Source organism: Hibiscus syriacus, unplaced genomic scaffold (assembly GCF_006381635.1).
Source record: "Hibiscus syriacus cultivar Baekdansim isolate YM2019G1 unplaced genomic scaffold, ASM638163v2 tig00002684_pilon, whole genome shotgun sequence".
NCBI classification, from domain to species: Eukaryota; Viridiplantae; Streptophyta; class Magnoliopsida; order Malvales; family Malvaceae; genus Hibiscus; species Hibiscus syriacus.
Window position 1 is genome coordinate 377,648 of NW_024061939.1, and position 12,018 is coordinate 389,665.

At 41.9% G+C, this 12,018-nt stretch overlaps 1 protein-coding gene across 1 annotated transcript; it reads left to right on the forward strand.

Annotated features, from left to right (window-relative positions):
- Positions 1-614: 614 nt before the first annotated feature.
- On the forward strand, positions 615-4,360 carry LOC120148589. The gene is made up of 7 exons (XM_039161669.1): positions 615-1,114; positions 1,253-1,510; positions 1,619-2,110; positions 2,152-2,449; positions 2,642-2,826; positions 2,968-3,982; positions 4,064-4,360. Exons 1-7 carry the CDS (start codon positions 615-617, stop codon positions 4,358-4,360), a joined length of 3,045 nt encoding a protein of 1,014 aa, XP_039017600.1.
- Positions 4,361-12,018: the final 7,658 nt, after the last annotated feature.

A 12,018-nucleotide genomic window follows, 5' to 3' on the forward strand; every position in this document is an offset into this window, starting at 1 on the left:
GGGCGTTTTCTAAATCAATTTTAATTGCCATAAAACCTCTATTCCCTTTATTCAACTGCATGGTAATGTCACAGACCGCCAGCCCAAGACCGAGCCCAGTTCGTTCAAGGCTGCCAGAGACTATCTTTGCCACGTTTTGGGCCTTCTAGAAGACCCAGCAGAGCTGGCCCATCCACCTTGGAGAGAGAAGAGGCATGATAATTATTTGAAATTATCTTAGAGATAATTCCCACTAATTATTCTTTAATTTAGAGTTATAGATAGAGTAGGGCTCTTTTCTGACCGTTGATGTAATTTAATCTTAACCGTTGATTGTAGTGGGCTCCAACTATAAAAGGAGGCTCACCCCCACCTCATTTATACACTTCAGATTGAGGAATACAAGTTAGCATTCACTCTAAACTCTCTCTTCTCCATTTGAGCGCCCATCTCTTTATTTTTCCCATTTCCTTTGTTTTCGCAACGTTCTAAGCATTCTTGCTTAGTGGAGGTTTGGGTTACTTAGCCGATTTTCGACCTTGAAAATGACTATAGCCGTATGAGCTTACTAGCAACAGTCTAGGCCCGTGACAAGTGGTATTAGAGCCTGTTTTGCTGATTTTTGTTGATTCGAGATGGCACCACAACATGGCGAAGCGACGGGTTCCGATGGGAATGGAACTCGCAATACTGGAAAGAAGAGAGCACCCTCGAAAGATGTTCTCACATCTATCCAGGAGAAGGTTACCAGGCTCGAGGATTCCATGACGGAAGCCAAGGTAGTGTTGGATGTGCTGGAGTCCGTAGACCTTGAGAGGCTGGGATCATTGGATCTCGATAAGCTGGAGTCCTTGGAGAGTATCAGGGAGGAGGTTCAGGATTCACTCAATGAGTTAGATGTGAAGGCAACTGATCGAGGTGATTCCTTAGAAGCCATGGTGGTGGCTTTAAGGAAGGAAGTTGAGGAACTCAAGAGCAAGGGTTCTGATTTTGAGGTGGTCGAGCTAAAGAGGGAGGTCGAGTTGCTCAAGACCGAGTTGTTGGTGTGCAAAGCTACGTTCGGGAATAACATAGCCACAGTTGCACCCAAAGCCTTGGGTGACATCCCTAAGCCAGAGAAGTTCAAAAGAACCAGGTCCGCCTAGGATGTTGAGAATTTCCTTTGGGGGTTGGGCCAGTACTTTGCAGCCACAGGAATCACGGAGGATGCCAGGAAAGTAAGCATCGCTAGTGTTTACTTATCAGAGGTTACCCTCATGTGGTGGCGACACAGATGCAATGATGTGAAGTGTGGGAATGCTGCCATAGAGACCTGGGCAGAATTCCAAGTTGAGTTCAAAGAACAGTTCTACCCAGAGTATACTGAGGATGAGGCGCGGTCTAAGTTGAGGCGTCTCAAGCAAGAAGGGTCACTGAGGGAGCATGTTCAAAAGTTTGTCGAACTAATGCTCCAAGTCCTAAATTTGAGTGAAGAGGACGGGTTCTTCACCTTCATGGATGGGTTGAAACCATGGGCAAAGAACGAGCTAAGGCAACGAGGAGTTAAGGAACTCTCGGTTGCCTTGACGACGGCCGAGTCAATCATTGAGCTTGGCGTCAAGAAGGTGGACTCCAAACCGAAGATGAAGTTCTGAGGCAGCAGTAGTGATAGGGACAAGGCATCCAAATCCGATAAAGATTCGAGTGGCACTGGCAAGCCATCGAATGGTAAGCACTCGGATAAGAAAGACAAGCAAATTATACAGTGTTATAACTGCAAGGGCCAAGGGCATTTGGCGAGGGACTATCCGCAGAAGAATAAACTCTCGGCCATCAAGGAGAAAGATGGGGAAGAGAGTGAGACTCTAAAGCTTGGCTCCATCCTTAGCACCATGGAGGTCAAGAAAGGTCGGAAGAAGAAGGGGTTGATGTTCGTTGACATCACCCTTGCTGGCCAGAAATTGAGTGCACTAGTGGACACCGGTGCCTCAGAGTTGTTCATGTCAGAACCAGTTGCAAAGATACTTGGTCTTTATGTTGAGAAAGTAAGTGGTTCTATCAAGACCGTCAATGCCAAAGAGGTTCCGATTGCGGGGGTCGTAAAGGGAATTGAGTTAACTGTTGAGGTTGGTCCGGAACGGAAGCCATCAAGGTGATTCCTCTTGATGACTTCGACTTCATGCTTGGGTTAAGTTTCTTGGACCATATCAATGCCTTCCCAGTACCTTTTGCCGATTGCTTGTGCATCCTGGATCCAAAGCAACAGTGCATTGTTCCAGTGAGCCGAAGGCCCGGAGTAGGAGCCAAAGTTCTATCCGCAATTCAATTCTCGAAGGCGGCATGTAAGGAGGAACCATCCTTCTTAGATGTCTTGGTATGTGATGAGCCAGTCACAACCAAGGAAGTTCCCGACGTGGTGAGCCACGTGTTGGCAGAATTCCAAGATGTGATGCATACCGAGTTGCCTAAGAAGTTGCCTCCAAAGAGGGAGGTGGATCACTAGATTGAGCTTGTGCCAAATGCGGAGCCACCCGCTTGAGCTCCTTACCGAATGGCTCCACCCGAGTTGGAGGAGATGCGCAGATAGTTTAAGGATCTCCTCGATGCCAGTTACATCCAACCATCCAAGTCCTCCTATGCTACCCCAGGGCTGTTTCAAAAGAAGCACGATGGTTCTTTGCAGATGTGCATCGATTACCGGGCTTTGAATAAGCTCATGGTGAATAACAAGTACCCGATTCCTCTCATTGCAGACTTGTTCGATCAGCTTGGTGGTGCAAGGTGGTTCACTAAGTTAGATTTGCGATCGGGCTATTACCAAGTCAGGATAGTCGAGGGAGATGAACCGAAGACAGCCTGTGTGACTAGGTACGGTTCATATGAATACCTTGTGATGCCCTTTGGCCTCACGAATGCTCCAGCCACTTTTTGCACCCTGATGAACAAAGTATTGCAACCTTTTCTGGATTGATTCGTTGTTGTCTACCTTGACGGCATCATCATCTACAGTAAGACGTTGGAGGAGCATGTTGAACACTTGAAGCAAGTGTTTCTGGTGTTGCAAGAGAATGAGCTCTTTGTCAAAGAGGAGAAGTGCTCATTCGCCAAAACGGAGGTTCCTTTCCTTGGCCACATTATTGGAGGTGGCAAGATCTGGATGGATAGGGACAAGGTTCAAGCCATTGATGAATGGAAAGTGCCAACCAAGGTGACGGAGCTGAGATCATTCCTGGGGTTGGCCAACTATTACCGGAGGTTTGTCAAAAGTTACTCAAAAATCGTCGTCCATTTAACCGAGTTATTGAAGAAAGACAAGGCGTGGGATTGGGGCCCGAAGTGTCAAAGTCCCTTTGACGAAATCAAGCTTGCTATGACAAGCGAGCCAGTTTTGGTGTTGCCAGATCACACCAAGCCCTTTGAAGTATTCACTGATGCATCCGACGTTGCCATTGGTGGGGTCCTGATGCAAGAGGGACATCCGGTTGCTTATGAAAGTTGGAAACTCAATGAGACCGAAAGGAGATACACGGTCCATGAGAAAGAGATGACTGCAGTTGTGCACTGTTTGCGCACATGGCGACATTACTTACTTGGGTCCAAGTTCGTGGTGTTTACAGACAATGTTGCCAACAGTTACTTCTTAACCCAGAAGAAGTTGTCACCGAAGCAGGCTCGTTGGCAAGAGTTCCTTGCCGAGTTTGACTTGTCCTTGGAGAACAAACCTGGGAAAGTGAATTCCGTGGCCAATGCCTTAAGTCGAAGGTGTGACATGGAGTTTGTGAGTTTACCGACGGGACAAATGCGGGAGCGCATCAAAGAGGGGTTGTCACATAATCCGATAGCCCCTTCATTGATTGAGCTTGCCAATGAGGGCAAGACTAGAAAGTTTTGGCTAGATGGAGGCTTGTTGTATGCTCGAGGACACTGCCTCTATGTGCCACAATTTAAAGGATTGCGAAAGGAGCTCATGAGGGAATGCCATGATTCCAAGTGGACAGGACATCCGGGGATCCACCGGACTTTGGCCTTGATAGCGGAGCACTATTATTGGCCGCACATGGGCAATGATGTCGAGGCCTATGTAAAGACCTGTCTTGTGTGCTAGCAAGACAAGATAGAGCAGAGGAGACTAGCTGGATTATTGCAGCCTCTACCTATCCCCAAGAAACCATGGGAAAGTCTTTCCATGGATTTCATTATTGGTTTGCCTGTTTCCGACGGATTTTCTAGCATCATGGTCGTGGTGGATAGATTTTCCAAGTATGGGACCTTTATTCCAGCATCCAAAGTTTTTCCAGCCGAGGAGGCCGCTCGTCTTTTTCTCAAGTACGTGGTGAAGTACTGGGGTGTTCCAAAGATGATTATCAGTGATCGGGACACAAGGTTTACTGGGAGGTTCTAGAAGGAGTTGTTCAAGTTGATGGGATCAAGCTTGAACTTCTCGAAAAGTGTTCATCCACAAACGAATGGGCAAACCAAGAGAGTGAATGCACTCGTCGAGACCTACTTGAGGCACTATGTGAGTACCACACAACGTGACTGGCCAAAATTGTTGGATGTAGCCCAGTTTTCCTACAATTTGTAGAGGAGTGAAGCGACCAATCAGAGTCCATTTGAGATTATTATCGGGCAACAGCCGCTTACACCAAATGCGGTTGTGACCGGGTACCAAGGGCCGAATCCAACAGCATACCAATTTGCCAAGGAGTGGCAAGAACAACATGAACTAGCCCGAGCTTGTTTGCTCAAGGCCGGGAAGCGAACCAAGAAGTGGGCAGATCGAAAGAGTCGGGATGTAAACTTTGAGGTTGGTGACCTAGTCCTTGCCAAATTAAGTGGTATCATGCGCAACCCATATCACAAAGGGCTTGTACGAAGATACGAGGAGCCATTCAAAGTTTTGAAGCGGGTAGGCACCATGGCCTACAAATTAGAATTACCTTTGACCATCAAAGCTCATCCTGTGTTCCATGTGAGTTTGTTGAAGACATACCATCAAGATGAGGAGGAGCTAGATCGAGGCAAGTCACACCGAGCGCCAGTCGGGGTAAAGGTCTCATACGAGAGAGAAGTAGAAGCTATCCATGCAGAGAGAGCCGTTCATGGAGTGGGAAAATGACCAAGGCATGAATACCTTGTTCAGTGGAAGGGACTTCCAGAGAGTGAGGGAAGTTGGGAACCTTCCGAAGCCTTGTGGCAATTCCGAGATAAGATAGACCGGTTTCACTCTAGTCGCGCAACGAGGGCGTCGCTAGAACTAGTGGGGGAGAATGTCATAGACCGCTAGCCCAAGACCAAGCCCAGTTCGTTCAAGGCTGCCAGAGACTATCTTTGCCATGTTTTGGGCCTTCTAGAAGACCCAACAGAGCTGGCCCATCCACCTTGGAGAGAGAAGAGGCATGATAATTATTTGAAATTATCTTAGAGATAATTCCCACTAATTATTCTTTAATTTAGAGTTATAGATAGAGTAGGGCTCTTTTCTGACCGTTGATGTAATTTAATCTTAACCGTTGATTGTAGGGGGCTCCAACTATAAAAGGAGGCTCACCCCCACCTCATTTACACACTTCAGATTGAGGAATACAAGTTAGCATTCACTCTAAACTCTCTCTTCTCCATTTGAGCGCCCATCTCTTTAACGTTCTAAGCATTCTTGCTTAGTGGAGGTTTGGGTTACTTAGCTGATTTTCGACCTTGAAAACGACTAAGGTCGCACGAGCTTACTAGCAGTAGTCTAGGCCCGTGACAGTATGCATAAAATCTTGAGCTATAATGATGTTTTTTGTAATTAATTTCCTAAGAACGAATCTAGTTTAGTTTTGACAGACCCACGTGGGAAGCAAAGGTTTTAAACGATTAACAATGAGTTTTGTGACCACTTTATAAATAACCGAGCAAAGATAATCGGTCGAAATTGAGAGATAAATTTTGGGGCTTTTATCTTAGGTATTATAATGACAAGTAATGTACGGTTTAACGATTCTTCGAACATACCTCCAGCAAATAGATCCTTCACAAATCTCTGTACACTTTTATTGACGATTGACCAATTTCGTTGGTAAAACACAGCGTGTATATCGTTGGCCCCCGGTGCTTTGAAAGCACCCAATTAGAAAACTACTTGTTTAATTTCTTCATCTGAAACCTCTCGGTTAACTCCTTCCAAAGAAGCTGTTGAAACGTTAGGGAAACAACCCCTAGTTGTGTACTTGTAGCCGTAAATGCTTATGCTAGTGAAAAGTTCTTTATAAAAAGAGAAAATAACCTCAGTGACCAAAAATCCCATATAATATACGATTTTGACCAATTTTTTTTGATTTGCCAAAATGACCAACAAAATCGCAATGTGATTTCTAATTCGCAACGCGATCTCCAGTATCGCAAATTCGCGCTGCATTTCGCGTTGCGATAGGTGAAAATCGCGTTGCGATTTTCCATTTTGCGTTGCGATAGTTGAAAACCGCGTTGCGGTTTTCCATTTCGCGTTGCGATAGTTGAAAATCGCGTTGCGGTTTTCCATTTCGCGTTGCGATAGTTGAAAATCGCGTTGCAGTTTTCCATTTCACGTTGCGATAGTCTACAGTGTCGTTGCGATTTTCCATTTCGCGTTGCGATAGTCTACAGTGTCGTTGCGGTTTTCCATTTCGCGTTGCGATAGTTTTAAAAATGGTATTGCATTTGTTTCTTAAGAATTTTCTCTAAAAAGGTAGTATCCGCGCGGATGTGTCGAAGACACGTATTACCACGACCACGACCATGACCACGACCCGAGACGAGACGGCAGCGACGGCGCGCGAGAGTTTCCCTTGTTCTCTTTCACTCAACAAGGAAGTGCAAAATCTAAACCTTAAATACCATTCCCAATATTGTTTCCAAAACTATGTGGGATTGAGCATTCCCAATAGTAATATCACGGATCTTACAGTATCATATCAAACTATATCACATAAGAAAATCTATGAGGAAGAGATATTTATACAATGTTCAACTCATAAATTATTTTATCAATTCATAGATAATAGAGTCTCTTTAAATATTTTGAAAGATCATCAAGCATAACATTCAGGATCATTAGTCTCACTCAATTACTAATCACTACCTCTCCTTCAAGCACCTCACCATCCTCTCTCCACTCTTAAGTCTAATCATTGTACAACATAATTCATTAAACAAATTATCTTGATCTCGCTATCTTTTTATATATCAACACGTAATTATTTAAGTCGAATAAAATGCAAAGACTAAATATATAGAATTTGGCTTATCTTTGAATGTATAAAAAGCTGAAACTACTATAGGATTCACCATATTAATGAGTTGAACATTGTATAAATATACTCTATTATCTAAGTCTTGGTAATGCTCAATCCCACATAGTTTTGGAAACACTATTGAGAATGGTATTTAAGGTTTGGATTTTGCACTTCCTTGTTGAGTGAAAGAGAACAAGGGGGACTCTCGCGCGCCGCCGCCGCCACCGTCTCGTGGTCGTGGTTGTGGTAATACGTGTCTTCGACACGTCCGCGCGGATACTCTCTTTTTAGAGAAAATTCTTAAGTGAATTGAAAATCGCAACGACACTGTAGACTATCGCAACGCGAAATGGAAAATTGTAACGACACTGTAGACTATCGCAACGCGAAATGGAAAACCGCAACGTCACTGTAGACTATCGCAACGCGAAATGGAAAATCGCAACGACACTGTAGACTATCGCAACGCGAAATGGAAAACCGCAACGCGATTTTCAACTATCGCAACGCGAAATGCAGCGCGAATTTGCGATACTGGAGATCGCGTTGCGAATTAGAAATTGCATTGCGATTTTGTTGGTCATTTTGACAAATCTAAAAAAAATTGGTTAAAATCGTAAATTATATGGGATTTTTGGTCACTGATGTTATTTTCTCTTATAAAAATCGACAACCATTTGTTTCAACTAATCTTGATCAGAGCACCAGCTGCCATCTTGTGTTTTGAGTGCATGCACGTGATTAGTTCTTCTCATTTGCATGGTACATGCATGGAAGTATTTCATATTTTTGTTGCCTTGCGTAATCAATTATTGTAAGGATTTCTATAGCCATAAACGCTCCTCTTTTGCTAGTAATTCATTGATTTCTATTTTTAAGTCTGCTTCTAGTTGGATCAGGCGGTTCGAGTGAGCTCGACGGAGGGCTGTACCGGTTCCAATAAGTTGAGCCAATAATGTTTTTTTCTTTCTTTCTAATATGTCCAAATGCTAATGTGTTACATTCCTTCACCTTCATCGTAAAGCTCTCAATATTTTTAAGAACATCCTGCCCATCATCCCAATAATTTCGCAAAAATCTGCAAACGCTAGATGGGCTTGCCATGTCGATATAAAACGGAAGGGTGTATCTTCCGTTCATCCACTCAAATTTGGATTGTGAAGTAGAAGTGGACAATGGTCGAATCCCATATGGTTCAAATGTGAAACAGGGGTCATGGGGAATCAGGTAACCTAATCCTCATTAAAGAGGCGGCGATCTCAACGCTTCTATAGCCCCTCACATTTCCATGTGAACTCAGCTCCTCTAAATTCAATTTCCAATAACTGAAAGTCGAAAATGAACTCCTGAAATAACTTGCTCACTCCAGACCCTCGATTTGATCCTTCTTTCTGTTTGTCTCTCTAAATGATTGAGTTAAAACCACCACCCAGCAACCAAGGCTCTTCCTTCCCTGGATTCAGATCTCTTAATAGGCCTCAGATTTCTTTATGTTTTGTGGCGTGCGGGCTGGCATAAATGACTGTAAAGTGAATCCATGAATTCGATCCTTCATCTTGTGCTCGACCATGTACAAATTGAGAGGAGATTTTTAATATCTCAACCTGAACTGATGCATTCCGTAGGATCCATATGCCTCCACTGAACTCATTCGCTTTAATCTGGAAAGAATTCAAAAACCTAGTCTTAAGTTCACTTTGTCCGCATTGAATCCACTGATCCTTATCTCAAAGAGTGCATCTATTTTTTGTTGATTCTGACGCCAAATTCTTTAAAAATTTTCTTGAAAGAGGGACTAACAGACCCTTGATTGATCATTAAAAGGATTATGCAAGAACTCTTATAAAATTCTTTATATTTTTGGATTTAGTGTACTCTTTTTAGAAGTTGAAAGTAAACTTGTTTTAGGTTAACTACTTCAAATACCACTCACCTTTAACCTCGGGCTCTAAAATGCCACTGATGTTTCAATTTTGTCAAATTTATCATTGACATTTATGTTTCACTACAATTATGCCACCCCGTCGTTAATGGCTTAAAGACACGATGACATGGCATATTCGCACCGTGACATTGCTCCTACACCAAAATGACATCGTTTAGGAGCAACGATTTTGATGCTCAAAAAACCCAAAACGATGTCGTTTTCTTAGAATCATTTTATGAAAAATGAAAAATTGATTTCCAAAAGATTCAAACCAAAGTCCTTTTTTAACAAATACCAAACACCCAACCACCAAGCTAACTTTATAATGCCATGGATCCCGAGTTAGGAGTTTTGGGCTAACATGAGACGGTAAGTAAATTCCTTAACTTATAAGAACTTTGACCCAAATTGAGATGGAATTTGGCTTGAGTTAAGTCCGTTGGGGAATAAAAAGGGTGTTTTTAGTCTACAGTTAGAATCAGAGGGACCAGTGAAGTAATTTCCCCATTAAAGATTTCAAAAGCTGAAGATGTTTTAATTGTGGTGTTGTCATGTTGTCCCCTCCCACTTTTCTCAACTATTCCTTGTCTTTTTCTCTTCCCATTCTTCATCTTCTTCTACTTTCTTAGGGAGATAAAACAAAGGTGAAAATTTTATATTAGTTCCAGCATTTTTCAGCAAGCCAAGGTAAAGATTTAATTCAGCAACTTCAGAGCTTTAAATTAAGCCTTCCACTTCACCTTTTCACCATGGGAACCAAAAACATGTTTTGTGGGGTTTAGCAAACTGTTGAGTTTTAATATGTTTTCCAGGGGTTTATAGGCTTAAGAAATGTTTTTAAAGCCCCATAAATCTCTACACTCAACTAGTAATCCTTGCAATTGGTTTTGTTTAGTGAAAGAGGTTGGAGAGATCTCCAAAGCTAGGATGAAGGAAAAGCTTACCTTGGGTTAAGCTTTTGACGTTTCTAGTAGCTTAGAATCAACAGTTAACTCACTCTTGACTCATCTTTGCCACATGTAGATCATTTAGATAAGTTTGGTAAGTTGTATAAGCTTGAAGCATATTCATGGTAGTTTGCATCATTTATGTGTTTTCAGTATGTTAAAGACCTCTTTATGCCCCTTAAAATCAAATAAAACACTTAGTCATCAGTTTGGGACCTTAATGGGGTGTTTGGGGATGAAAGATAGGATTTTCATGCTCAAAATAGAGCACCAGTAGCATGATATCGATATTGTATAAACAATATCGATACTGTTCATCAGTCAAGCATAAATTAGGCAGATTTATAAGGGTAGTATCGATACTCATTCATTGTGTATCGATACCAGGGCAGGAGTGTCGATACTCCCCATATGGGAATTGATACTGGGGAAATTTTTAAAACATCAAACCTCAATTTGATATTGATACTCGGTCAAGTATCGATACCCCAGTACCAAAGTATCGATACTCAACCTAGAGTATCAATATTGCCTTAACCCAGCAGCCACGTCAGACAGGGGGTATCGATACCAATAGGTGGGTATAGATACTAGGGTTCATTATCGATACTGAAGAGTCAGTATCGATACCCACGAATATATTTTGTTAAAGAATTCAAGGAATAAGGGATCAGACCCGAGGTACCCTAAATACTTAGAATAACAACAACTAAGACTTCAAGCGATAACAATAATAATAATTATTAGAGCAATAGAAACATTAACAGCTAGGGTTACATAAAACTAGCATTGTTTAACACTCGGGAAAAAATCAGGACACCCTAGTTACTCATAGCAGAAGTACGACAGTCAGTGGATCTAAGTCAGCTCCATCACACTTGAGTAGACAACTGGGCGCCAGATACCCCAAGACTGGATGAAGTGGTTGGCGGGTGCAAGTTTCCATGGTGTTCAGAACTGGACCGGTTAGCGAACCGGCCATGCTATCGTTTCAGTGGTTTAACCGATCAAACCGGTCCAATCGGTCGGAAGAACCGGACGATCATAATTATTTAAAAAATTAAATAAAAATACCAAAAATATTTAATAAAAAATATTTTTTTTATATCACAATTCATATTCAAAGCAAGTCATAACATATATAAGTTAAAAACCATAAAATCAAGTGAAACAAAATGATTCAAATTAACTACAACATAATATTTAAGGTAAAACATATTAAATAATAAATATAATTATATAACTATAATTAAAAAATAAATTTGGGGCTAAAAAAATCATAACAAAATGATATTGTTTGGTTTAATTTTTTCAAAAAACAATCCCACATGACTAAGAAACATAGAAGATCATCTCAACTAACTTCTATAAATAATAAAGGTAATTTGGCATTCAAAATCATGGAGCCTTTTGGTAAGCATTGAGTAAACTATTCTTTCACTTCAATCAAGCTCGAATTTTAGACTTCAATCGAGCTTCTAATTTTTTTTTGAGTTCAAGCATTTTCGAGTTAAAGTTTCAATATTATATTTCGAGTTCGAGTTAAACTTCATAATTTTTAACGTGAGTTTGAATCGAGTTGAGCTTACTTTTAAATTTTTCAAGTTCGAGTCGAGCTCAGCAATACTCGAGTTCGACTTGGCTCGTTTAACAAACAACGTTGTTTGGTTTAATTTGTTTAAAAAAAATGAAATTGGCGGTTTTTTCCCAGTTTTTTCCCGGTTTTCAGCCGGTCCGGTTTGAACGGTTCAGCGGTTCTGGCCGGTTCACTAGTAGCGGTTCAACCGGTCTAGATTGAATCGGACTAGGCAACGATTCCCGGTTGAACCAGCCGGTCCGGTCCGGTTTTCAAAACATAGCAAGTTTCTGATGACAGAATTCCAGATTCCCATCAGGTAGGCTAGAGGGGTGTGAGCTCCAAGATGATAGA

Bases quoted from the DNA above. Each gene is read 5' to 3' on its own strand.
- LOC120148589 (XM_039161669.1), top strand. From the start codon at position 615: ATGGCACCACAACATGGCGAAGCGACGGGTTCCGATGGGAATGGAACT. The intron at 1,115-1,252 runs GTCCGCCTAGGA...GTGGCGACACAG, and splicing joins GAGAAGTTCAAAAGAACCAG to ATGCAATGATGTGAAGTGTG. The intron at 3,983-4,063 runs GCCTTGATAGCG...CTTGTGTGCTAG, and splicing joins CGGGGATCCACCGGACTTTG to CAAGACAAGATAGAGCAGAG.